General features: G+C 41.0%; 1 protein-coding gene across 2 annotated transcripts in view; it reads left to right on the top strand.

Moving 5' to 3' along the window:
• The window catches only part of L3MBTL4 (L3MBTL histone methyl-lysine binding protein 4), a 488,059-nt gene that overhangs the window by 107,584 nt on the left and 353,340 nt on the right, over positions 1-27,135 (top strand). For both annotated transcript variants that reach the window (XM_066353255.1, XM_066353254.1), the window contains exon 5: positions 25,656-25,747. In XM_066353255.1, coding sequence (XP_066209352.1) covers positions 25,656-25,747 — 92 coding nt within the window. The remainder of the gene's footprint in view (positions 1-25,655; positions 25,748-27,135) is intronic.

The raw sequence follows: 27,135 nt of genomic DNA, 5'->3' as shown, positions 1-27,135 counted from the left end.
CTACTGCTGAGCCAACCGGCCAGGGCCTGGAATTTCTCTTAATGAAATAAGCATGAGCATTCAATTAATGGTGCTATTTATAAATGGAGAAAAGTTGGAAGTAATGTAAATGTCCAACAATGTGGAATTAGGTAAAGCGTCGTGGTAAAATTGTGTACAGACAATGGTGTCACTGAAGTGTTCTTAAAGACCTTTAAAAAGGAAAAGTTTATGATCAAATATTAAGGAAAAAGAAAATCCAGGGGCTAGTCTCAGTGATGGTTGAACAAAAGAAAAAAAAAAGCATTATCTATTAACAGAAAAAAAGACATTAATAAATGTTACCTCTAAGTTGCGAAATAAAGCGTATTTTTATATTTTCAAGTATATTTTAGAATTAATATGTAATTATATTATAGTCAAAGAAATTAAAAAAATAAATTTATAAAGTTCTGAACATTAAAACTTCCATTTGTGGAATTGAGGCCATTGTTTGAATATCTATTTTTAGGGTTGTTTTTTTTCAGTAAACTTTTATTTTGGGATGGTTTTAAATTTAGAGAAAAGTTGCAAACATAGTACATAAATACATATTACGTAGTACAGAAAATCACCCAGTTTATCCTAACGTTAATATCTTTTATTACTGTAGGATATTTGTCAGAACTTAGAGATTAACATTGGTACATCAATATTTACTAAACTGCAGTCATCATTCAAATTACTCTAGTTTTTCTACTAATGTCTTTTTCCTGTACCAAGATCCAGTCCAGAGTATTACTTCGCATGATCATTTCATGTATATCTTTTACCACAGTCTCATCTCTTGTCTGTCCTGGCCAGAAGTTGCCAGTAGCTTCCACATTTCGTGAGAGCTACAGTATTTCCTCACTTGCCTTCAGCTCATCATGTCCCACCAGCTGGCATCTCCCTGGAGGGAGCCATTCCCCAGGAGCTCTTCTTGCTGAGTGCATCAGTGCCTCACTGATAGTCACTAACATTTTGTTGATTGAGTGGAGTGAGGTACCTCCCAAATCATTGGAAGGTGTTTCGTGCTCTTACTTTTCTTACCTTTTAGATTTCACTTAGTCATGAAAATTGAACTCTTTTGTTGTTGTTCTTGTTCCCTGTTGCTCAATTCCTTACTCTGCAGCCAATCAATCTCGAATCCTGGAGACAGCCTTGATCTCTCTCTCTCTCTTGTTTACACCTGAACCTAGCCAAACAATATCCCCTGCATGCATCCTTCCTGATAGCTCTTAAGTAATATCTCCCAATTTAGAGCTGTCCCTGGGTCACTTTTAGTTTTCAATCAATTTATACTCGTTCTTCCCCAGCTAAAGTTTATATGAAAGTCTGTTAGTAGAGTGCCTTCTATGCTTTCTCTCAAATATCATTAGAACCCTCTTACCAACTGGGACTTGCCTATAACCTGCCACCTGCACCACCTCCCTCATTTTACTCCAGGCAAATAAAACCATCATAGGGCATTTAATGTTTAAAAGTTCAGTTATATAATATATCTCCCACTTACATTAGGTGTCTTTTAGAAAGTCATATAATCAGGTTCAATCCATCTACGGGGATCTATTGTTTAGTATACTGGAGTAATAATTTACTAAAGGTCTGAAGCATTAATTAGCTAACTGGCCTAAAGAAGAATTAACACAGCTTTCAAAAGTGCTTATCTTACTTTCAGGGAGTAATTTCAGTGCTGGGGCATATGGCTTGTTAAGTGATCTTTAGATGGCCCCTTGAGCATTATCCTTGTAGTCTTTTGTTAGGGTAACTAGCTTACCTTCCGGGGTATAATGACAGAAGTACTTTAATGCAAAATAATTGTTTGTCAGCGGAACTAATGTGTGCATGTTTTAAACTTTGTGAGAGGTCTGTTCATCCCCACCAAGCTAATTCCTTATCTAAGAATGGATATCAACATCAGAAAGGGAAAACCAGATCCACTTATTTAAGTCAGGTCCTATTATCAAGAGATGGTGTTTACTGTCAATCACAGTTAAATATTTAGGTATTTGGACACTTTGAAGCTAAAGAATTACATTTTCATTGAGCCATGAAACTGTCACTGTGGATAAGCAGGGGAGTTCTAAGAAATGAACATTTTGTGGGAGACTTTTCATAATGGCAGCATCCACATGCACTTTGATAAAAATACTCCTCTGTAACAAAGAGTTTTCAGTATATTCTTTCAAATAATTTATTTGCTCTTAATACTGACTTGTAAAGGTAATCTTTGAATTCAGTTGATTTAGTTGCCAAACCTCTCCCATGGCATTCTGTCACTCTGGCTGAACCCGTGCTGGTATGCAGGTATAAACAATGTGTCCATAAAGTCATGGTGCAATTTTGACCAGTCACAGGAAAGCAACAAAAGACGACAGAAATGTGAAATCTGCACCAAATAAAAGGAAAACTCTCCCAGTTTCATACCTATTCAGTGCAGTTCGATGTGGGCTCACGCACAGATTTTTTAGGGCTCCTTAGGTAGCTATCCCGTATAGCCTCTACAGACTCGTCACTGACTGATGGCCTACCAGAACGGGGTTTCTCCACCAAACTGCTGGTTTCCTTCAACTGCTTATCCCACCGAGTAATGTTATTCCTATGTGGTGGTGCTTCATTATAAATGCACCGATATTCACGTTGCACTTTGGTCACGGATTCAAGTTTAGCAAGCCACAGAACACACTGAACTTTCCTCTGTACCATCCACATCTCGACTGGCATGGCTGTGGGCTGCTCCGCTGTACACACAGTGTTACATCATCATCTGTGCGTGCGCACATGCTGCCACATCATCCTACAGAAACTGGGAGGGTTTTCCTTTTATTTGGTGCAGATTTCACATTTCTATAGTCTTTTGTTGCTTTCCTGTGACCTGTCAAAAGTGCACCATGACTTTACGGACACACTGTATACTCTCACAAAGAAAGGGGCCACACTGGAGTTCTTTCTGGAGTCAGCCAGTAGATATCAGTGAATAAAACTGTATAAAGCACAAAGACAGGGCAAGAACCTGTACTCATAGATCCTGTTTTGTAAAGACCACTTTTATGGACCATGTTGAATTCTTGATTATGAAAGCAGACACCTTATTAAAATTTTTACCTCATTACAGAACAGGCTGGGAAGCCTTCAGATTGTTTCTGCTCTCAAACCGTCCTACAGAGGATGTGTAACGACAGCACTGATTTCCACTACATCTGTCCTTAGAGGTCCCTGATGGCTAATGAAAGTATTGGACTCTGCAAAGGAAACTTACTTAACATGATTTTTAGATTGATTTAGTGAAAGAAAATGTCACTGAGCAGCGCTTGGGTCCAGTGGGAACTTCTGTGAAGGCTTCCCTTTGTGAAGGCTGCCAGAGCTCAAGGGAGGGCCAGGCGGCCAGGGGCCCCGCTCCTGCCCCGTGAAACACCCAGCCCCACTCCTGCAGGTCTTCCTTATTCTGTTCCTGAAACCTACTGTATTTTGAGGTTGAACCAAAGGATTCTATCCACTAATGTGCTTCGCTCTTTTAAAGCATATTTAATCTTTGTTCATCATAATTAGCTTTTGCTTCTGAGATTAAAGCTGCTACTTAGGGGGCATTTCAGTATTTGTTTGAACTGAAGCTGTTTCATGTGAAATAGTTTATTTGGACTATGGGCGTATTTGTAGTCAAGACTATTTTTTAATGGCTGCTTCATTTCCCTGTGCTCTCTTAGCAAGGTAGAGCAAAGTATTCTTTTTTTTTAAAAAAAAAAAAAAAAACATTTTAAAATTTTGAAACTAGATCAAAATTACCAAAAAGTTTAAGTACAGTACTAAGAAATTTTTCTACTAAATTAGAGTAAGTTGCCAACCTGATGCCTTACCACCCCCAAATACTTGAGTATACTTCCTACAGACACGAGCATGCGCCGCACAGGGTACACATGAGGTTTACGTAGTGGGAGGAGCCAGCGGAGAACACATGTTGCGTTTAGCTGTCCTGTCTCTCCAGACTCCTCGGTCTGGGCCACATTCTCAGCTCTACCTGAACTTGCACAAGCTTGACACTTTGACTATTACAGGTCAGTTCTTTTGTAAATGCCCTCATTTTGGGTTTGTCTGATGTGTCATCATGATTAGATTCAGGTGATGCATCTTTGAGGAATGTCACAGAAGTGATGTTTTTTCTTATCATGTGTAATATATATATATATATAATACATATATATATACACACACAGTATACACACACATACTTTATATTACTATATATACAGTTCATATGGAAAATAATACAATAATTAATAATATAAGAATAAACTCTGTATTTTGTATACTTATAGCAGTAAACCTACTTTTGCCCAACCCTGTATTATATGATATATATCTCAAGCTCTATACGTAAAAATCCCTGAATTCACTATGATAACCTCCAATTCCAACCTGATCCCACAAATTCACTCTAGTTTTCCCCCTTTATATATTTGAATCTCAGTCTCCAACAGTAAAAAATGTGTCCCCTGTTACCCTGTGTATGTTGGTTTATTTGCTTAATCCCCCTGTATGAAATTATTCTCTCCTTCCGCTGCCGGCTTGACCCACGCAGGCTCCATCATCCTGGGTGGTGCCGGGCTTGTTTGCTCTGATACTCACAGCAGGCCCCTCCACCATGGGGGATGCCTTCCTTACCTTAAAACAGGGCTTTTTTTTTTTTTTTTTTTTTGTATTTTTCGGAAGCTAGAAACGGGGAGAGACAGTCAGACTCCCGCATGCGTCCGACCGGGATCCACCCGGCACGCCCACCAGGGGGCAACGCTCTGCCCACCTGCCCACCAGGGGGCGATGTTCTGCCCCTCCAGGGCGTCGCTCTGTCGCGACCAGAGCCACTCTAGCGCCTGGGGCAGAGGCCAAGGAGCCAACCCCAGCGCCCGGGGCATCTTTGCTCCAATGGAGCCTCGGCTGCGGGAGGGGAAGAGAGAGACAGAGAGGAAGGAGAGGGGGAGGGGTGGGGAAGCAGATGGGCGCTTCTCCTGTGTGCCCTGGCTGGGAATCGAACCCGGGATTTCTGCATGCCAGGCCGATGCTCTACCGCTGAACCAACCGGCCAGGGCCAAAACTGTGCTGTTATACTCTGTTCCAGGCTGCCCTCCTTGCCTCATCTGGGCTCCGACGTACTCCCCCAGATGGGTGCCCTCAACACCTTGTTTCAGATTCAGGTGTTCCCTGCTCCGTGCCACTCTGTGCTCTGTGGTGATACCCCGTTCATCTCCCCCTGCTGGGCTGTGATACACGTTGGCTGAACTGTCTTTTCTTTAAGCCACACCCTCCACCATCCTCCCATGTGGAGCCTACCTTGTTCTGCTCCAGCAGCTTCAGAATGGAGCTGGTCAGAAGGGGGAAGGGGGGAGAGAGGAAGGAAAGGGAGGGGGAGGAGAAGGCCAGGAGATGAGGAGGAAGAGCATGAAGCTGTTCTTGAAGAGGAGGACAGGAGAAAATCAGCAGTGCCCGAAGTGGAAAATGAAAAATGACTGAGTGCTGAGGAGTTTGAGTGTGGGGTCTTGCTTATGTCTCCCGGCTGTCTGTCCCACCTTCAAGGTGGGGTGTGTGTGTCCGTGGGTAATGGTTGAGGCTTCTGTGCACCAGGGTGACTACGTTGTTAATAGCCATCTGACAGGTCCGCCTTTCTGTGGAAGCGGTACTTTCTAGTTTCACTGTCCACGTCAAACCCAGATTCAGCTGGGAGCCCTCGTTGTCCTCCCAGGCTCTACTGCTGGCTCTCCTCCATGGCATGAAGTCTAAAACTGTCAGTCAAGTATGGCAGTTGTGTTTTGAGTCTAGATGCCTAGAACAAATGTGGGTCTGACTTTGGAGCCTCCAGAGAATGCCTGGAGCAGGATGAGGGAAAGGTGTAGGCCGAAGAGGAATCGAGAGGTCAATGTACTATAAGAACTGGTGAGACGGGCCTGCCCACCTACCACAGAGCCCGTGCTGAGAGGAGAGGAGACAGGTTCCAGAGATAGCACGGGTGGAGCCACAGGACCGGGTACACGGCCAGCTCCCTGGGGGCTGGAGCCGGGGACTCAGCTCTAGTATACTTACCATTCGCTGACAAGGAACATGTGGGCCACATTTGAGGGACAGTGCTAGGTTTTTGTGTGGAGGTTGAGGGCCTATGGGGCATTTAGAGGCTCTGGGTCAGAAGCTGGGGGAGGAGTCTGAGGAGAAGCTGTGGCTTTGGCGGTGAGCATGTGGTCAGAGATGAGTTGGTGAGTACAGGGAGACCTCTCTAGGGGAGTTGGCAGAGGCTGAGGATAACCTGTCCAGTGGGAAGAGGAAACGAAGCCAGCACAGAACCAGGATGGATTTCTCAGAACCATGGACGGAGCACTGGGTGGGCAGGCACCTCGGGGGTGGGCGTGGTGTGCTGTTCTCCGTGTGCCCCTGGACCTGGTACAGCACTCTGTGCGAACTTGGTACCAAAAATAGATCTGTCCATGTGGCAGAGATTTTAAAGTAGAAATATTTTTTCCCAAATAATATGAAGTTATATAAAGCCAGGTTTTAGAATTATGACACTGCTATTTTAATTTTGTTGTATGTTGAAAAGTATTTTACCAAATATAAACCATGATTTTTTATTTTTATTTTTATTCTTTGGTACTTTTATTATCTGCAGTTGTCTTCAGAGTGCTTAGGATCCTAGCAGAAATTATTTTCTTAGATAGTTGTCATAATTAATTTTCTATAATAGTAAATAGGAATTCAGTAGTTCAGGATTTAATTTGACAAGGAACCTGCATTTCATTGATGCTTTTTTAAAACATAGAAAGGATGCTTGGGAATTAAAACCAGTTATTTAGATTGGTGTACATTTATGGCTTATCAGGATAATGGGTCCATGAAATACATTTATGCCAAAAGTACACCTGGGGGAAATCACTTCTTTCATCTTTAATACATATGATTAACTGATTTATTAGATGCTTCCCAGCCCTGAAGCTTTATGACTATATTTAAAACTATTTTGGAGAGTTAACACCATAAGCTTTCAGTATAATAAGCTCTAAGATAGTGAAGGGTTTTTGGTACAGTCTACATGTGCTATTAGAAATTAATTCCCTAAACATCAGTTTAAAGACACAGGAAAATATTAGCTACAAATGCATTCTCTTCATTGTTCTCTTATCATGTCTGTATTATGTACAGTGAACCTCAGTCTAAATCAGAGAATACAGGACCTACTATGTGGTAGCTATTGTCCTAAGCTAATTTATTATTTGTGGATTCCTTCTTATTTTTTAGGCTAATTAAGTATTATTTGGTTCATTTTCACAATTATTTAGCATTTAGAAACTTTATGGTAATAAGTTTGAACAGTTTACTAAATATCACTTTTTATTTCTGATATACAGTTCTGTATTAGTTTCCTATAGTGACGACTTAACTTCAGCAGCGGTAATATATTAACTTATAGTTCTGTAGATTAGAAGTCTGACATGGGCTGCACTGGGCTAAAGACAACATGTGGGCAAGGCTGTGTTCCTTCTTGAGGCTCCAGGAGAGGATCTGTTTCCTTGCCTTTTCCAGCTTCTAGAAGAGCATTGTCCTCCTTGGCTCATGGTCCCTTCCTTCATCCTCAAAGCTGACAAGATAGCATCTCTCTGATCCTTCTGTCAGAGTCAGATCTTTTGATTGCAGCTGGGAAGGCTTCTCTACTTTTAAGGATCCTTGCGATTACATTGGGCCCTCCTGGGTAATCCAAGGGAACCTCCATATCTCAAGGGCTTTAATATATATATATATATATCACATCTGCAAAATATATTTTTGCCATATGATGTAACATAAAGTTTCTAGGGATGAGAATATGGACATCTTTGGGAGGCCATTATTCCACCAACCACAAGTTCTCACTTGCAGAATTACTTTGGACTTTCTTGTAGGAAATTGGAATTATTTTATACCTGTTGCTAAGGGAACAATGCCTTTATGGAGCTCCTTTAGCACATAGTGTAGGGTCTATAAGTCATTAGATCTAAAGTTATTGTACTTCTTGTTGCACTTACACAACATTATAATTCAAGTCAGGACTAAGAGGCTCTCATTGTAAGAGTTCTAAAGAGCTCAGAAGAGAAGAGGCTGGTGGAGATCATTGGAACCTCCACTGATGGCTTTGAATGCACTTTCTAGGAATTTAATTTTATAAAACTATTTTAGATGTTTTTATATGAAGACTTTCCTTTAAGTAATGAGAATTTATCTTTCAACTAATGAAACTACTTTATGTTGCTCCGAGCGATCGGCTAGTGAACTGAACTTCAATCTTTCTTCATAGACTTTAAATTCACAGTCACTGAGAATGCTTACTGTTTTTGAAAGGTTAGAAAATTATGAGGTTAAGATATGATTTTGGAAAAGAATTTATTTTAAAAACTTTTAGTGTCAAGAGAAAAAACAACCTTGAATAATATTTTAAGTATGTCCATTGATCATGGCCTAGCAGCTGATATCTTGAATAGAGGAAAGTCTAAATTCTGATAAGATTAATTAAATTAATGAAAGTAACAATAACAACTGGAGCTGTTTTATATTTAATAGATTTCATTAGATGTCTCTAGGATACATAGATGAAAAAGGTCAGGGAAATATGTAGTTAATCATTTTCCAAAAAGATTATTGCCATCTTATATAGACATATGTTGATTTCATGACTTATAGGAGATATTCATAGGAGATTGTTTTAATATCAACCCATAATTATATGGGTCTTTAAGGAATCTCAGTGATGATAATTATTTTTATAGACCTGCCTGCCCCACACCTAGAGGAGAAATCAGATAACATTGGGAAATCTGCATATAAATGTGCTCTGTACTGTAACCTTCACCATCACTTGACTATTTCAATATTCAGATTTTTGTTTTGCGATTTCTTAGTTTTTTAGTCCCTTCGAGGGACAGAGCTAGGCAGGAATCCTGATCCTTATTCAGCCCTGTCCTTCAAGTGGCCCTTTATCTGTTTGGCAGTTTCTTCTTATCTTCATTCTTCTGTTCTGTGTTCACCCATCTGAATCCATCTCTCAGTTGACGTGTTGAATATTTCCTCCTTTCCTCTACCTTTTCCATTTACTCTTCCTTCCCTCTTCCTTCTTTCTTTGCTCTTTGTTTGTATTCTGATACACCAGTCTGTCTTTATTTTTATATCTCAGTGCTTACTCTTTTATTAGTTCTTTATTTTCTACCTTCCGTTTAAGTGTTAAGGTTTCCCTGTATTTTAACTATGATTCTCTTCCCATTTTACACTTTTTATTGTGATGACTTCTGTTATTACCTTGATGCTACTCCAGTTGTTTCTACCAAGCTGCAGATTCATATCCCAGCTCCACACTGAAGTGCACACCACCTGGTTATCCTTCATTATATCAGTTCACACCTTCCCTTTGCTCTTACTCTCTTTTAACGCCATCACCATTTACCCATTCTCTTACGTCTGAAAGCAGCGTGTTCTGTGTGAGTCTTACACTTAATTACCAAGTGAGAAAAGAAAATTAACTACAAATGTGGGAGAAGTTTTTTTTTAAAGTAGAAGTGAGATAGAATAATAGATGTATCTTTTTTGTAACATATATGAAACGCTGGAGGAACTAGAAGATTTCCTAGCAAACTAATGACTATCAAAATGCAGTTAAGAAGAAGTTGGACATTTGAATAGGCTATACAATGGAAGAGACTAGAAGATGAGGTCCAGCCAGCGTCACAGCTGAACTCTCTTCACCTTTAAAAGAACAAATGTTCACACTCTTCCAGGCCATATGAAAATATTAAGTCAGTGTATGAAACCTGAGAAAACATAGTACAAAAAACAGTAATCTAGACTCAACTTATATCACGTTTAAACACAAATATAAAATTCTAAATAAATATTGGCAAATATAATCCAGCAATATATTAGAAAAATGCTACTCTGTTATAAGGAGGGTATAATATTCAGTAATATAAAATTCAGCAAAAACAGTACAATGTTGTAAAATCTGACAATTCATACATCAACAAATTAAAAGGGAAAAGCCATATAATGAACTATAACACTGAAAAGGCCTTTGATAAAATTTACGTGCCATTCCTAACAAAATGTCAATATAAAATAGAATTAAATATAATAAAAATTATTTACCAAATTATAGTAGCAAATATACTAGCAAAACATCAAAACTATTTCAATTAAAATCAGAAAATAATTTTACTGTTATCATTATTGTCTTAATGATTATCAGTATTGTCTTAGAGTTTTTAGTGAATGAACTAAAGACATTTGATAAGTGGTGTAATCTTTAGAAAGAAGAGATAAAACTATCATATAATTTTGCAGTTGATGTGATTTTATGTCCAAGAGAATCTAATTATAAGCTATAGAATTAATACAAGAGTGTTGAGATGGTTTGATAGATGATAAATATAAAATGTTATTAGCTTGATTTTCTGTATGTCAGTTATCCACATTTAGAAACTGAAGATGAAAAAAATACTGCACCCATAAAAGCAAGAAGTATAAAATAATTTAGAATGAATAAATAAGAATGATGTAAATAGGAACACAATTAGATAATCTTATTGCCTCATGTAAATGCTTGAACAAATGAAAAAACATACCACAAAAATGGTAATTATTCCCACATTACTATTAATTCAATTCCAACATAGAATCTAAATTGGTTTTAATTTAAATTATATACATTTTAGCCTGACCCGTGGTGGCACAGTGGATAAAGAGTCAACCTGGAAATGCTGAGGTCACCGGTTCGAAACCCTGGGCTTGCCTGGTCAAGGCACATATGGGAGTTGATGCTTCCTGCTCCTCCCCCCTTCTCTCTCCCTCTCTCTCCCCTCTCTATAATGAATAAATAAAAAAAATTAAATTATATACATTTTATACTGAAATTCTCAACATTTTGGTTGTATATTAATACCCAGGAATCTGTGGAGCAGAACAGAAAAAGCAGAGAGATGTGAGAATGTATTATAAAGAAAGATGGTAAATAAATTCAGGTGAACAAAGTAAAGATTATTTAGTAGACTGTGCTTGCCAAACTGCCTATTTATGTATATAAAAAGGAATTCCAAATAGCCTAAAGACTTAAATGTTTAAAGAAAAAGAAAAGCTTTTACAAGAGTATTTTCAGGAGACTAAATGAACTATCTAGGTGTAAGGAAATACTAGGTGAAGACTGTATTCTATAAAAGAAATGATAAACATACCAAAATCAGTTTTCATTAAGTCTAAAACTTTTGTTATTTCACTCTCATTTTTTGGAAGATGTTTATATTTGATGTGTACTTTTTTGCTTGACAGTTTTATGGCTTAGAGTGCTTTAAAGATATCTATCATCTGGGGAAGGGGTTGTGGAGACGGTGTAAAGAAGGATAATTATAAGGTAATAGAAAATGATTTGACTTTCGGTGATGGGTATGCAATATAATAAACAGTTCAAATGCTATAGAAATCTTTATTTGAAACATATGTTCTTATTGATCAATGTCACCCTATTAAAGTTAATTTTCTAAATAAAATTTAAAAATTAAAAATAAAGATATCAACTAATTGTCTCTTGCCTTGTTTCTGCTGAGAAATCAACATATATAAAAATTATAAATCCTCTCCTGCTCATATTGCCTAACCTGTTTCTCTGTTTTATTTTCTCTGTAATACTTATTGTCATCTGATATACTATTATTTTACTTTTCTTGTTTATTGTCTTTCTTTGTACACTAGAATTTGTGGTGTATAAAGTTAGGGGGTTTTGTTTGCTTCATGCTCTATTATAAGCTCCTAGCACACAATAAACATTCAATTAATAATTACTGAATAAAATATGAAAACTGAATGAGTAGTGGCCTCAAGACAATGTTGATTGTTTTGTCCACTTTGTTCTCACAACAAGGATTCTTCTTGTTGTATAATAGTTATCTGGTTGTCCACTAACCCACAAGTTCCTTAATGGCAAAACTATCTGTTCTGTTTCTGGGAATCATTGATACCTAACATGGTCTGTGTCATAGAAGACCCTGTCTGTGGAGTCAGTGAGCTCCTCTCTTGCATTGCTTCTCTCTGTCTTGTCATGTATGACTCCTCCATCACCGTCATCTCATGGCTGTGTGAGCCTTCATTTCTGAAGAGGAGCATTTCAGGTTCACACAGCCATAGGCATACCTGGACAACTTGTCCTCATCCCGAGGCTGGACTGCTCCTCCAGCCTTTCTCCTGCTCACCTCCAGACCTCCTCGGACTGGCATCCATTCCTGTTTCCTTATAGAAACCATCCTGAGACTAATCTCTCTACCTGTTCTTTATATATATATATATATAAATTTTTATTAATTTTAATGGGGTGACATCAATAAATCAGGGTACATATGTTCAAAGAAAACATGTCCAGGTTATCTTGTCATTCAATTATGTTGCATACTCATCACCCAAAGTCAGATTGTCCTCTGTCACCTTCTATCTAGTTTTCTTTGTGCCCCTCCCCCTTCCCCTCTCCCTCCCTCTTCTCCCCCACCCCCATAACCACCACCCTCTTGTCCATGTCTCTTAGTCTCGTTTTTATGTCCCTCCTATCTACCTGTTCTTGATCCCATTTCCTTCTCCAGCTTCAGCTCTCTGTTTTTGCCTATATCTTGAGTCAACCTCTGTACTCAGTCTCAGGGAAGGACCACCAGTGTCCTTCTGGTTACTAAATTCAGTGGTCTTTTTTCAGCTCTCTTCTTGTTTTACATTTTTATCAAGTATGATAGTGATTACTTTCTCCTTATTGAGATTGTTTCCTCTCCATTCACCCTGTTTCTCTGGTTTCTCACTAACCTGACTGTTTTTCTTCTACTCACGTCTTCAACCCTGCAGTTACTGAGGCTCCTGCTGCAGGCTCTGCCTGCTTTGTGCTCTGCGTACGAGGGTCTCTTCTGCTTGAACCTCCTGTACAGTGATACAATGATGGCCACTAAATCCAAGTTTCCAGTCCTGAACTTTCTTCGGAACATCTTGTTATTAATGCCTTCTAGATAGTTCCTCCTAATATCCTTTAGATTACATTAGATTTCAGAGATTCAGTCTCTCTGCAAATGTATTTGTCTTGCTCTCTAAGCCTGCTCCTATAATTTTATCTTGCTTAATGGCAGGCACAATTATAAACTCCCTCTCCTAAGCTGTAATCGTCACAGTCCTCTTTTTCCCATCTCATTGTCCAATTTTGTCAAGCCCCTTTCAAATATCCCTTTGAATTCTGTTGGCTCCTGTCACTCAACACAGCAGCTATCTCAAATCAAAACATCATCACATGCCTGCTTGTTGAGACAGCTTCCTTTCTGAAATATCAGTCATCATCCTGCCCTCCTTATTCTGTTCTGTCACCTCTAAATAGCCACTGGCAGTCTTTAAAAAATGTAAACCACAAAATCAAAAATGAGAAGCGCAGAAGAGAATCAAGTCAAAACCTTATTATGGCAGTTATTTGCTTGAAAGCATCCACTGGTTTCACAGCTCATAAGAGTTAGGCTCAAGACTAAAATTCTTAGCATGCTGTTTTAATTAGATTCTTTTGAAAGCAAAAGAGATCACGCAGACTTTCTCAAGTGGGCTCTACGGTCAAAATACTTTCGGGGGGAGGATGGAGACTCAGAAATTCAAGAACAGACTGTGGTCGGAGTTCCCACCTGCAGCAGGATTTGGCCTTCACTCCAGGGCAGTGGTTTTCAAACATCAGCTGCAGTAGAGGCACCGGGAGGGCTTGTGAAAGGAGATGGCTGTCCCCTTGTCAGAGTTCCTGAATCATTAAGCCTAGTGTGTGGCCTCCAGCATTTGCATTTCTAACAAGTTCCTGGGAGATGACCACACTTGAAAACCACCATGCTAGAATAATGTGCTTGCACACACCTTTCTCCGCTGAACTCAGATTTCCAATGTTACTTCCTTGCATTGTTCTCCTGTCAGCTTGTGGCAACATCTGAACATGGATAGTGCCAGCCATAGGTATATGCTGAATAAACTGTTGATTTACCACCAAAGTTTGAATTCTGAAATTCGCTTCTTGATCACACCCTCATAACCCTCAGTTCTTACTTCCTCAAATCTGTGGAAACTTTTAAAGAGAGTCATGTCTTGTATTTTAACTTTTCCATTTCTTCTTATTCTTTGTCAGTTGTTTTCACACGTCATATGGCTCCCAGGCCAGTTGGGGCCCCTTGAACATTTTATCTGATGTTCTGGCTTTGAATCTCTCATCCACTTGGCCATCTCCTCATCCCCTCCCAGCTGTCCACAGACTGCACCATCTGCTCCCGTCCCAGACTGCCAGGGACTGATGGAGGAAGTCCCTTCATGCCAGTCGCCTCTCTGCAGCCTCCAGCTTAACTGAGTGGGACTCTCAGGATTGCTTTGCGTTTCTTTTTCAGTCCTAGTGGAATTTCTATAACTCTCCCTGTCCTAATGGTCCCAACAGAATAACAACAGTAACCTTGCCCTCTTCTTCCTAGATTCCTTAAAGGAAAAAAGGAAAGAAATAATTCTTTTCCCTTGGCTCTGTTTCCCCCCCTCCAGCTCTTACATTACCTGTCTCTTCCTCTTCATTTGTAAACCTCTCAGAGTGAGGCCACACACGCTAATGTCTGGCTCTTCCTTTTCAGTTTGGCCTCCTGCACTCTCACTTGTGATCCCACCCTTCCACTGAAGCATTTCTGTGAGGTCACAGAGACACCCTAGCTGCTGAACCCCACAGCCTCTTTCCCATGTTGGTCTTACTTGACCTTCTACAACATTTTTTTATTATATATTTTTTTATTTTCTGTATTTTTCTGAAGTTGGAAACGGGGAGGCAGTCAGACAGACTCCCGCATACACCTGACCGGGATCCACCCAGCACACCCACTAGGGGCAACGCTCTGCCCATCTGGAGCATCGCTCTGTTGCATCTAGAGCCATCCTAGCACCTGAGGCAGAGGCCACAGAGCCATCCTCAGCACCCAGGCCAACTTTGCTCCAATGGAGCCTCGGCTGTGGGAGGGGAAGAGAGAGACAGAGAGGAAGGAGAGGGGGAGGGGTGGAGAAGCAGATGGGCGCTTCTCCTGTGTGCCCTGGCCGGGAATTGAACCCGGGACTCCTGCATGCCAGGCCGACGCTCTACCACTGAGCCAACTGGCCAGGGCTGACCTTCTACAACATTTGATGGTGCTGATCCTCCAGCCCTTGGGAAACCCTTTGCCTCTCGGCTTCCAGGTCTCTGTGCGCCCTTGGAGCACATTCCAGCTCCGCTATTGTTCACACTTCTTCCCCAGCACCTTTGCTGGCCTCTCACATAGACCTTCACATTGGGTCCTTGGCTCTCCCATGGTATTTCTCTATTCTTGCTTCTTTCTGAAAAACTTAGTATTACCTTTTGTTGGCTATATATTGATATATATCTGGATTATTCCAGGTACCTAAAATTTGACATCTCTTTCTACATCATCTTGTACTAGTTCCCTCAATTCGCTGATCTCCTTCTGGTTATGCAGGGTTGAACTTGAAGACCACTCCATCCCCTGCGTTGACTCTCAGCTTTGTTCCCACCTTTCTTTAGAGAACACCCACATTATCTCTTGCCGCGACTACAGTGTTATCATTCTCAGTCCTTAGTCTTCAGCTCTCACATGTTTCCTTCTTCCCTAATGCTGGTTAATGAGTTCCGATGATATAACTTACCACTCAGAAATATCTAATGGTTTCTAACCCACCACAGTGAAGCCCAGACTCTGAAGAACTTCCCGGATCTTATTTTTGCCTCCCCCCAGCTCCAGCCAGCCAGCCTTCTGTTCGTGTAGCCCTGCGAGCTCCGTGTTCGTGATTCCTAAATAAGACTCTGGCATTTGCAGGCGTTCCTCCCTTTCCAGCCTGGCGCGCTTTGCCCCTGCTGCACCTCCCTGGGTCCCCTGCTACATTTCTCTCTGTCTCAAGAAGGAGCAGCCTCCAGGAAGCTTTCTCTGTTCCGAATCGATCCTCCTTCCCTTGTTCCCCACACGTTGTTTGGGTTTCTTTTTTTTTTTTTCTTTTTTTTTCATTTTTCTGAAGCTTGAAACAGGGAGAGACAGTCAGACAGACTCCCGCATGCGCCCAACCGGGATCCACCCGGCACGCCCACCAGGGGCGACGCTCTGCCCACCAGGGGGCGACGCTCTGCCCACCAGGGGCGACGCTCTGCCCACCAGGGGGCGATGCTCTGCCCATCCTGGGCGTCGCCATGTTGCGACCAGAGCCACTCTAGCGCCTGGGGCAGAGGCCACAGAGCCATCCCCAGCGCCCGGGCCATCTTTGCTCCAATGGAGCCTCGGCTGCAGGAGGGGAAGAGAGAGACAGAGAGGGAAAGCGCGGTGGAGGGGTGGAGAAGCAAATGGGCGCTTCTCCTGTGTGCCCTGGCCGGGAATCGAACCCCGGGTCCTCCGCACGCTAGGCCGACGCTCTACCGCTGAGCCAACCGGCCAGGGCTGTTTGGGTTTCTTTACCCGCGCCTGGTAGAAGGCTGGCCTGCCTGTTTATCCACCAAAACACTGAGTCCTGTCACGTGCTAGGTTGGGGGTGACGTTTGTCTGCACCGGGTCCCCCTCTCCAGAGTAAATGCCATACGAGGACAAGAGTCAAATTCTGTTTATTGCCCAACAACACTCCATACCTGCTTTGCCTAGAGGGATGAGCAGAGTGCAGGATTTTTAAGTTCACTTGCACTGAAATGAGAAGCAGCTTGAATGTTCAAATGAAAATATATTTTAGGAAAAGTCCTTGCTACAGGGATGTGGCAGTTATTAAAATGTGACAGTGTGGAAAGTGAGTGATCTTTAGGGAGCTGCTGCTTCAGGGGGTTATTACCCAGCAGTGATAAGTTGTTAACATTAGGAAAACTGTGTAATTTCTAGTCGGCACCGCAAAAGAAGGCATTATTTATATCAGAATGTTTTAAGGTTCATTGGTTTCTATCAACAATTTATTTTCTCACATATTCTAAGATGTTACCTGAAAGAGCTGTATGCAGAGCGACTTTTGAAATGAAGTTGAAATATTGGTGTGAAGAGTTGTTTTTACAGTTAATGGAATTGGAAAGGTATTGCTCGGAGACATTAGTCTTAAGATCACATGGTTCTCTCCTTAAGAACGATAATTTATTCATTTTTCACCCCCTGCCATTTTTAATTTTAGTTCAGGAAATTACTAATAAATATTGAGCAGTTTCCTAGAAACTCGCCAAAGCGAGGCATTCATGGCTAGCGATTTTTAACATGTGCTATTCGAGGGGGGCAAGTGGGAGGCTGGGTGGACAGCGTGTGAAGGACCAGTGTAGTTTCACTTTGGGGCTTTTAATATAGGGGCTCCTCTGGGGATATGTGTGTGAGTAAAAATGAGGTCATGCTAGAGAGAAATGTAAGGTTTGAAAAAAAATCACAAGACTAGATAGAGAACTAGGTCTCCTTACATATTTAAACAGCATGCTACGCTTTTATGTTTTCGTTTATTATAAGAATGGTTGAAAACAAAAATACTACTGCACACATATGCAAGAGTATTCATATGAAGAATTGAAATGCAAAGTAAATAAAGGTTTTTATTTTTTTATTAATTTGAGTACACTCAATTAATCAGAACTCCAGATCCGAAATGAACAGTAGGATGCAATTGTGGTTTACATGGTCTAAAACATCCCCCCAGGATTTAGCGTAATCTGGTCTGGCATGTGTCATACGCAATGTGCAAACTCCTTTTCCAAGGGGATGTTGCTGCCCTGTTCCAGCAGGCATTGTGAATACTTTGTGAAAGGAACACTTTCAAGAGCTAAATCTCTGTGTATCAGTCTTATAGACAGTGTTCTGCTGTCTGTAAATTTGTGGCCTGCCTCAGGGAGGTACGGCCATACACTCATCAGTAATACCACATGGACACACCATTAAGAAAATCAGTCATTGCCCAGCCTTGCTATCCAAGCGTGGAACCTGCCTTTCCTTGACTTGTGTTTTGCTAGCTCCTGTGTTCTGCCACACTGGTGGATTTGTTATTCTCGGCAGTTGGTCCTCAACCTCCACTCCCATCAGTGGTTAAATTCTCTCTGTTCCCACTGCTCAGCTTAGACCATTGTTTCTATACTTGGCTCCCACTGTGAATGGTCTGGCTGGGTCCACTGTGGTTCTTCTCGTCTGCCTCTTGTGTTGATAGTTTTTGTGGGCCTAGACCTGGGTTTATAGACAAGCAAAATAATCATGGTCAGTGGAGGACACTGGTTTATGCGGTGATTTTTTTAAAGGCATGTTGCAGAAATGTGACATATTCGTGGTGACATGAACTCCTGGTAGCAGTAACAGCATAACAAGAAGCTAAGCACGTTTTTTTTTGTTTTGTTTTGTATTTTTCTGAAGCTGGAAACGGGAAGAGACAGTCAGACAGACTCCCGCATGCGCCTGACCGGGATCCACCCGGCACGCCCACCAGGGGCTACGCTCTGCCCACCAGGGGGCGATGCTCTGCCCCTCTGGGGCATCGCTCTGCCACGACCAGAGCCACTCTAGCGCCTGGGGCAGAGGCCAAGGAGCCATCCCCAGCGCCTGGGGCCGTCTTTGCTCCAATGGAGCCTTGGCTGCGGGAGGGGAAGAGAGAGACAGAGAGGAAGGAGGGGGGGTGGAGAAGCAAATGGGCGCTTCTCCTATGTGCCCTGGCCGGGAATCAAACCCGGGTCCCCCGCACGCCAGGCCGACGCTCTACCGCTGAGCCAACCGGCCAGGGCCAAGAAGCTAAGCACTTTGAAGCAGTTCCCTATCATCTCATATTGTTGCTCTGGTCAATGAGCTTGGCTTCTACCATCCTGCTTTCTTGACATTTCACTTGGGCTGTCTTCGACACATTTCCTTCTGTGTTCTTTGCTTTCCATTTCTAGCCCTTGCTCTTGCTAGTCTGATGAATAAATAGACCAGCAAATCTCAAGGTGTGCGTAGAAGAACAAAGCAAAATTCAGTGAGTGGCAAAGTATAAGTGTGTTAATCTTGTTATTGCATCATCAGGCACAAATGGCTACTTTTTTTGTAAAAGAAGCTGCAGTTTTTGTTGATCTGCAGATTTGGCTGAGGCTAAGTAAACCAAACACCTCAGGCCTGCAGATCAGTTGAGGGACCTTTCTTGCTCTTAGAGGAAAGAAAATACACACACCCCACCTCCTACTTACTGCTCAGAGCAAGAGAGAGATGGCCCTCCCTATTTCCCCACAGGAGAAGGTGTTGCATTTCTATTTCTTAAAAGCCACATCCATCCTCTTTCGTAGGGGAATGGCTGGGCCATGGTGTCCTGGTACCGTTGCACTTATCCAGATCTGCCAGGTGGACAAGGTTTACTTGCTGGTGATCTAAGACTTGACACGTGCCCGTGAGCCTCCGGGAACATGAACTTGGGAAGCTCCTGAGGAGCTGCTAGAGGTCCCTTTTTATTTGCCTCGGGCCTCCCCTGGGGACCCTCATGAGACAATATTTTATGGCCTCGTGGGTCCTGGTGAGGTGGAGGCATTTTATTCTACACCTGCCCCACCTTACCCCCTTAGAGCACAACTGTCTGCTGTAGAACAGCGTGGCTGCAGCCTGGGGTTGGGTCCTCAGGCCCAGGCAGCCGAGCAGCATGTTGCTGGGTCTGGTCCTCTGGTTTCAGTGTCACCTGTGCAAGGGACACAGGGAGCGGCCCTTTAACTGCTCTTGCTTCTGCTGTCTGTGTTAGTAATGAAGTGAATATAGAAAAGGTCTGGACCCTTGACTGGCCAGGTGTGCCAGCCTTTGCCTCACATTGCTAGACAGAACTCATCATCTTAACTTAAATATCTCCATTTCTTTGATTAATGGTTTTTATTTATTCATATAAAATGTACTTTCTAATGCTGAAGTCCATGTACATTGTGCTTAGTTTAGTATTTATAGTATTGTGTGATCTTCTTAACCATAATTTACTTGCCCTCTGTTGTTGGATATTGAGATTTTTCCCCCAAGCTTTGTGCTGTTGTAAATGCAGCATTAGTTACTTTCACATGTGTTTTAGGATATAATGTATAAGTTCAGATGGAGGTTGGTGAGTATTAACATGTTAATTTTTTGTCTATAAATATGTATTCTTGCTGTAACTTTCAAAAGTTTTAGACAAATTTACAAAGCCACTATCAGTGAATGAGTTTATTAATTTTCCTGCAAACATAGTTTTATGGTGCTTTTAAACAAAAAAGTTACTAATTTGATAGACATTGCTGCTACATCTTGACTGTGTATGCTAAAGTGAGGCAGTGTTGTTATATAGTGGGCATGCAGGGGCTAGAAATGGTGATTAAATTTAGACTTTTCTAGACCTCTGTAAGCCTCAGTTTCTTAAAATTATAAAATAAAGTTATAAACAATGTAAAGAACACGGAAACATACAAATTACTCACATACACTCACATATATATATTACACACACACACACACACACACACACACACACACACCACCTAATTTGGTACCTGGCCTATAATAGGTATACATTAATTAGGTGGATAATATACAATCAAATACATTTTATATATTAATTGGGTTTTGAAGAAGGGTAGTAATTGGAACACTTTGCTATAGCCAGTGTATATAGTGAAAAGAAAGGGAATTTAAGATTTAAAAACTTGTCTGTATATACAATCTTCTATAAAACAAAGGTTTTATCTGTATGCCTGAGAAAAGTGCATAAAAATAAATTTGATACCTAAAGCAGTACTGTCTCATAACTGGTTTCTTCCCTCCATGAAATTCAGAAATGAGTGGGTCAAAATAAATATTTTTGAATCCGTTTTTTTTGTAGTTTTCTTTTTATATTTTTATTGAATTTTTTTGGGTGACATTGGTTAATAAAACTACATAGGTGTCAGGTGTACAGTTCTATAACACATCATCTGCATTTTGTGTTGTGTGTTCACTGCTCCAAGTCAGGTCTCCTGTCACCAATTATCTCTCATGTACCCTCTTTTACCTCCTCCACCCCCTTTCCCACTGGTAATCACCATACCATTGCCTGTGTCTGACTTTTATTATTTTTTTCTTAATCTCTCCCCTTTTTCACCCAGCCCCCAAATGCTTTCCTTCATAGCTGTCAGTCTGTTCTCTATGAGTCTGTCGCTATTTTGTTTGTTAGTTCATGTTGTTCATTAGATTCCACGTATGAGTGGGATCATATGGTACTTGTCTTTCTCTCAACTAGCTTATTTCACTTAGCATAATGCTGTCCAGGTTCATCCATGCTGTTGCAAAGGGTAACATTTCCTTCTCTTGTACAGCCAGTAGTATTCCACTGTGTAAATGTACCATTGCTTTTTTATCCACTCATCTACTGATGGATGAGCACTTGGGCTGCTTCCAGATTTCGGCTATTGTAAACAACACTGCAGTGAACATAGGGTGCATATAGTCTTTTGAATTAGTGTTTCGGGTTTCTTCAGATATATTCGCAGAAGTGGAATCGCTAGGTCAAAGGCAATTCCATTTTTAAAAATTTGAATTAGCTCTATACTGTTTTCCACAGCGGCTGCACCAATCTGCACTACCACCAACAGCGCACAAGGTTCCCTTTTCTCCACATCCTCGCCAGCACTTGTTTGTGGATTTATTGATGAGAACCATTGTGACAGGTGTGAGGTGATATCTCTCTGTGGTTTTAATTTTCATTTCTGTGATGATTAGTGATGTTGAGTATCTCCTCACATTAATTCACTTTTAAAGCCAAAAGTACAATTCTTCCTGCCTTTCCTTCAATTCATTATACAAATATGGCCACCCGTGATTACAGTTTCAGAGACACAATGATGAACAAGACCAAATCTCTTCTTTTTTAGGATCTTTCATTCTAATTCTAAATAAGCAAATGGGTTCATTTCAGCTACTGTTAGTTTCAAGTTAATGTAATCTCTGTGAAAAGAATAAAACCAAGTGAAAAGTGATGAAAGGGATGACAGACTGCTTTAGAATAAGGGACCAGGGAAGGGCGTGTGCAGGCTGCAGGGCAGGCCACTGGTGTCCCTCATCGCCTGGGGGAACTGGATTGCTGAGTAGTTCTCTTGCTCTACAAAAATGTGTAATTTATTGGAAGTTGTTATTGTTTGATATTATGTTTTCTTTTCCTGATAAATTTTAAAAAGGTTCATTGCATACTTACATGATCATAAAAGAAGGTATTATTTATGATTTACTTCTGGTGAAATGATAATATATGACACTTGAAAAATACGATTTAATCGAGAAGTTGCACACAGTCTTTTTAAGAACACAGCTGTTGTAGAGAAATGAGATCTATATTTGCTTTAGAGCTAACACTGCTGTAATGTTTTTGTAAAGCCTATAATTGTAAGGTAGTAAAATGTTTATGTGAAAATAGGGATGTTGAATAATTTTATCAGATCATCTTCAGGGTTTGTCAAATTGCTTTCTCTGTTCAGGAAAATAAAATATCTTGTGTTGTGGGAGAACGAGCAGCAAATCTGTAAGTGAGTAATGGGACAGCAGACTGAACTCTGATGGAAATCACACTACGCTATCTCACTGTTTTCACACGAAGCAAGAATGATCCATTGATGACAATTAAGTTAGCCTGATATACAATTAAAATGTTTTTAAAAGTCTCATGCTTTAGTAGGTGTATTGCTTAGCAATAACATGTTAGTGTGTTGTGATTGTGTATATAATAAATGTTATGTTAATGTGCGGGCTCTATTGTGAGTCCATTTTAAAACTATAAATTGATATTATTCTTTATTACCTGAGCATAAAAATATTGTCTTTTTTGTCAGTGATATATATGGATGCAAATGAAAAATAATGTGTATTATTTGATTATTTTTCATCCACAAGACCAGGGACTGAGCTATATTTTATCTCAGCAAGCAGCATTTTCTTGGCACATTAAGAGAAGCTCAGAAAATATTTTTTAAATAATTAAAAGTCTACATGATTTTTTCTGCATAACTTGGTAGATTTTTATGTCATTCAGTTGGGTTGCTTTGTGTCTTGAGAGGTCTCAAATGCTTGACTTAGGTGTGTTTTACCGCCTGTCACCACCAGTGCTGGTATAGTTCTGACCTTTTACCATATGTACCTTCTTTTGGAACATTTTGCAGAAAGATAACATTAAAAGCTTTGATTGGTCTTCTCTAAGGATACATGTATGTGTTTGTGTGTGAGTATGTAAGTGTGTGTGTAGATAGGAGTTAATTAATAATACTTGTAGAGAATTTTAAAACTATAGAAAGTAATCAATACGGAAAGACTATTTACATTAATCTCACCCCCCAAGTATAGCTACTGTTAATATTTTACTGTTTCTTTCTAATTGCTTTTTTATGAGTGTACTTTTGCATATGTGGACACACAACCATACATAGATCCTTGCACAGAGAAGGTGCTTTAAATAAGTTAAATAAGTGAATGTTTTAATATATATAATTTGTATTTTAAAACTTATGAGCTGTATCTGCATGGTACTGACCCAGGGTCAATGAAATATAATGATTAATAGTACTGTTGTATAGCCATGGGTCTAAGGCAAGTTTTAACATGTTTTGTGCCAGCTGGTAAGCATTGCTTCTGAAGTGAGATTGATGGTTTGCACTGAAATGATGGTTTGTACCATATAATATCAGCCATATTGATGGTTTCACAAGGTTTCTACCACTGGGGTTAGTCATGGAGCAGTAATATGAACCAGAAAGGTGTGAGACGCTCCGACCAAGGTTCCATCTTGGGACCCATGCAGATGTTGAGGACACCTGATCCAAGCGATAGGGAGAACAGCTGCAGCTTCCAGCGTCCCCAGTCCTTCGCTGTGATGCATATCTGACTCTAAAGCTTTGGCTTCTTGTGTCCTCTCCTTGCAATAAATGGTAGGTTTATTAACCTTGTCAAAATAAATTTAAGATCATATTATATATACTATTTTGTGTCTTTCCTTTGATTTTTACTCATCCCATAAAATTCTCAAAGTATTTTATTTAAAAATAGGGATTTTGATAACTTCATAGTCATATGTACGTATGTACCGCAGTTTATTTAATCTTTCTTTTGTGTTAATAATATTATATATATTTTTACCATTAAGTTTTTTTTTGTTTGTTTTGTTTTGTTTTTGTATTTTTCTGAAGTTGGAAACGGGGAGGCAGTCAGACAGACTCCTGCATGCGCCTGACTGGGATCCACCCAGCATGCCCACCAGGGGGCGATGCTCTGCCCATCTGGGGCATCGCTCTGTTTAGACCAGAGCCATTTTAGCGCCTGAGGCGGAGGCCACGGAGCCATCCTCCGCGCCTGGGCCAACTTTGCTCCAATGGAGCCTTGGCTGCAGGAGGGGAAGAGAGAGACAGAGATGAAGGAGAGGGGAGGGGTGGAGAAGCAGATGGGTGCTTCTCCTGTGTGCCCTGTCTGGGAATTTAACTCCGGACTCCTGCACGCCAGGCTGATGCTCTACCACTGAGTCAACCGGCCAGGGCACCATTAAGTTTTATCATGACTTATTTCTTAGCATGTAATAATCCTGGAGGAGTAATTACTGGGACATAGACTATAACTAAAAATTGCTAATTCTTTCTTACAGTTTTTTCAGTATTTAAAAGATGTTATTTTATTGAATTACAAAGAACAGACATTCATTTATAAAATTTGGAAAAATAAAATATTTATAAAAAGAATATTGGGAACAAATTGTGTTATAATCCTGGCACCTCAACATGACTATTTAAGATTTCATTTTACAAGGAGAACACAGGGGTTGAGGGGAGATCTATTCGGTGGGACACTTGAATCTATGTAAGCACAATAAATTAAAATCAATAAAAAATAAAGATTTCATTTAATATAATTTTTGTCTTTTTATTTCCATTATATATGTTACAAATAAGCATCATTTTGTTATCTAAACTTTTTTTTCCATGTAGATGTTTATTATTAACATAGCCTTTCTTTGCCATTAAACAATGTGCTGCGATGTAATTTTATGGCCAATTGTTAAAATGACATGTCTATACAATGCATTTAATTAATCTCCTCTTAGTTTGTTTCTAATGTTTCATTATTATAAAGAGTTCTAGGGCAAAAATCCTTATATTTGTCCCTTGGGCACATCTACCATAATTGAATTAAGACAGATTCCTAGAAGAATTGCTCGTTCCAACTATATGAGTAATTTTTCATGCTTTTGACATATATTCCACATTGCCTTCTGACAGGTTGCACTAATTGACATTCTCACCAAAAGAGGTAAAGTGAAAGGAGATTATAAAAATAACTTTTTCAAGTCATTCACCTTAAAATTAACCAAGTCATCTTTCTAGAGAACAGGTGCCTGCTCACTCTTCTGTGAAAGGAGTAGGGGCCCCTGTTCACAGTGTTCTCCAGCAGTCTTCTGGGGGCGGGGGCGGGACACATTCATACTCGTAAGCCTGTTCGAAAGCAGGCGAAGCTGAACATGGAGGAGATGATTTCACTGACTTCTCTCAGAAAGCGTGAGAGTGAGCTCTTATTGGTTGCTGGGTCTTCTGATTACCAATTCAATTAATTTGCCTGCTTCTTGGGCTTATCTTCAATTAAATTTTATTATTTTCCTGTTGCAAATAGCTTCCAGAAAAGCCATGTTGTCTGTCCCCTCAGTGCCTTCAGCGGCTGCACGGCACACGTGGTCTTGGGAGCAGTACCTGAAGGAACAGGAGGCGACAGCGGCGCCCGTGGAACTCTTCTCCAAGGTGAGCTACTGAAGGTCTCATATTCGTGCGAGGAATCAACACGTAAGAGAATTAATGAAAATGAAATCGTTTGCCTAGGGAGCACACCAACTTATTTGACATGTAGTTGCTGGAAAATGAGGAAACAAAGCCAGTCACAGCCTCAGTGCTTCCGAGTGTGTGCTTTGGAGCTGGACTCCAGGCTTGAAATCCAGGGCTGCTACCTACCAGCTGTCACCTTGGGGAAGTTATTAGCTGCTGTTACTTGCATATGTCCGCCCAGGGACCAGGCTCGAGGGATCTGTTTCGATACGTTGAATGGAGGTCATGGGTCTGGCAACATGTGAAAGGAGACAGCCCTAAATCATGTCCTACCTGACTGTGAAGATGCCCGAGCAGCCTGTGTGAACTTTCTTGACCAATTGACTACTGGCCCTGGGGTCTTAAAGCTTCAAGGGGTGATCTTTACCCTGATACCAAAACGTCCGTTGTCCTATTCTCTGTTTGTGTTTTCAGTATTTCAGGGCCAATTACTATTAAAAAAAAATATATCTGATTTGCATCATTAAATTGCTTTTATTTTAAGGAGAGAATGGGAGATAGACAGACTCCTACATGTGCCCCCATTGAGATTCACACAGCAACCCTGTCTGGGGCTGATGCTCAGACCAACCCAGCTATCCTCAGTGCCCGAGGCTGACACACTCAGACCAACTGAGACACCGGCTGTGAGAGGGGAAGAGAGGAAGAAAGGGGAAAGGGAGGGGAAGACAGGCAGGTGGTCACTTCTCCTGTGTGCCCTGACTGGGGTCGAACCTGGACCATCTGCATGCTGGGCTGATGCTCTATGTACTGGGCCAACCAGCCAGGGCCTAGATTGCATTTTAACTAGCAGTGAGAAGCTAAAACCTTTTATTTGCTTTACATTTCATGACATCTGTTGGGGTAGGGCTAGTACTTTTTATATGTGAAAGGACTAATAATTGTAATCCGGGACCTGGCAGTGGAGTAGGGAGAAGAGGTGGTGCAAGCAGGGACAGAGAAACCAAGCGCCGACACCTCAAATACTGACTGTTCTCTTACTGGATCTCAGCCCGTATTCACATCAGATACTTTATGGAGCTTCGGAAAACACAGATGTGTGGGTATTCCTGAGACCTGCCTGATTGGCGCTCAGGGCTGGCTCCTGGAAATCTGTAGCCTGAGCCACTCCTCAGGGCTGCTGTGAGCAGGGTAGAGGCCCACGAGAGCAGCAATCCCTCCTTGAGTCAGGTCCCTGCTACCTCAAAAGTAGGTGAGCTCCATGGGTAAGGGATCTCTTGTGACCCCTCTTTCCCTCGCTCCCCGTGCCCATCCTGAGCCCTTGCTGCAGTGCTCATGGCCGATCAGGAGGGTAGAGTGGGCCTGAC

This window comes from Saccopteryx leptura, chromosome 11 (genome assembly GCF_036850995.1).
Source record: "Saccopteryx leptura isolate mSacLep1 chromosome 11, mSacLep1_pri_phased_curated, whole genome shotgun sequence".
NCBI lineage: Eukaryota > Metazoa > Chordata > Mammalia > Chiroptera > Emballonuridae > Saccopteryx > Saccopteryx leptura.
This window is presented reverse-complemented; position numbering and strand designations above follow the sequence as displayed.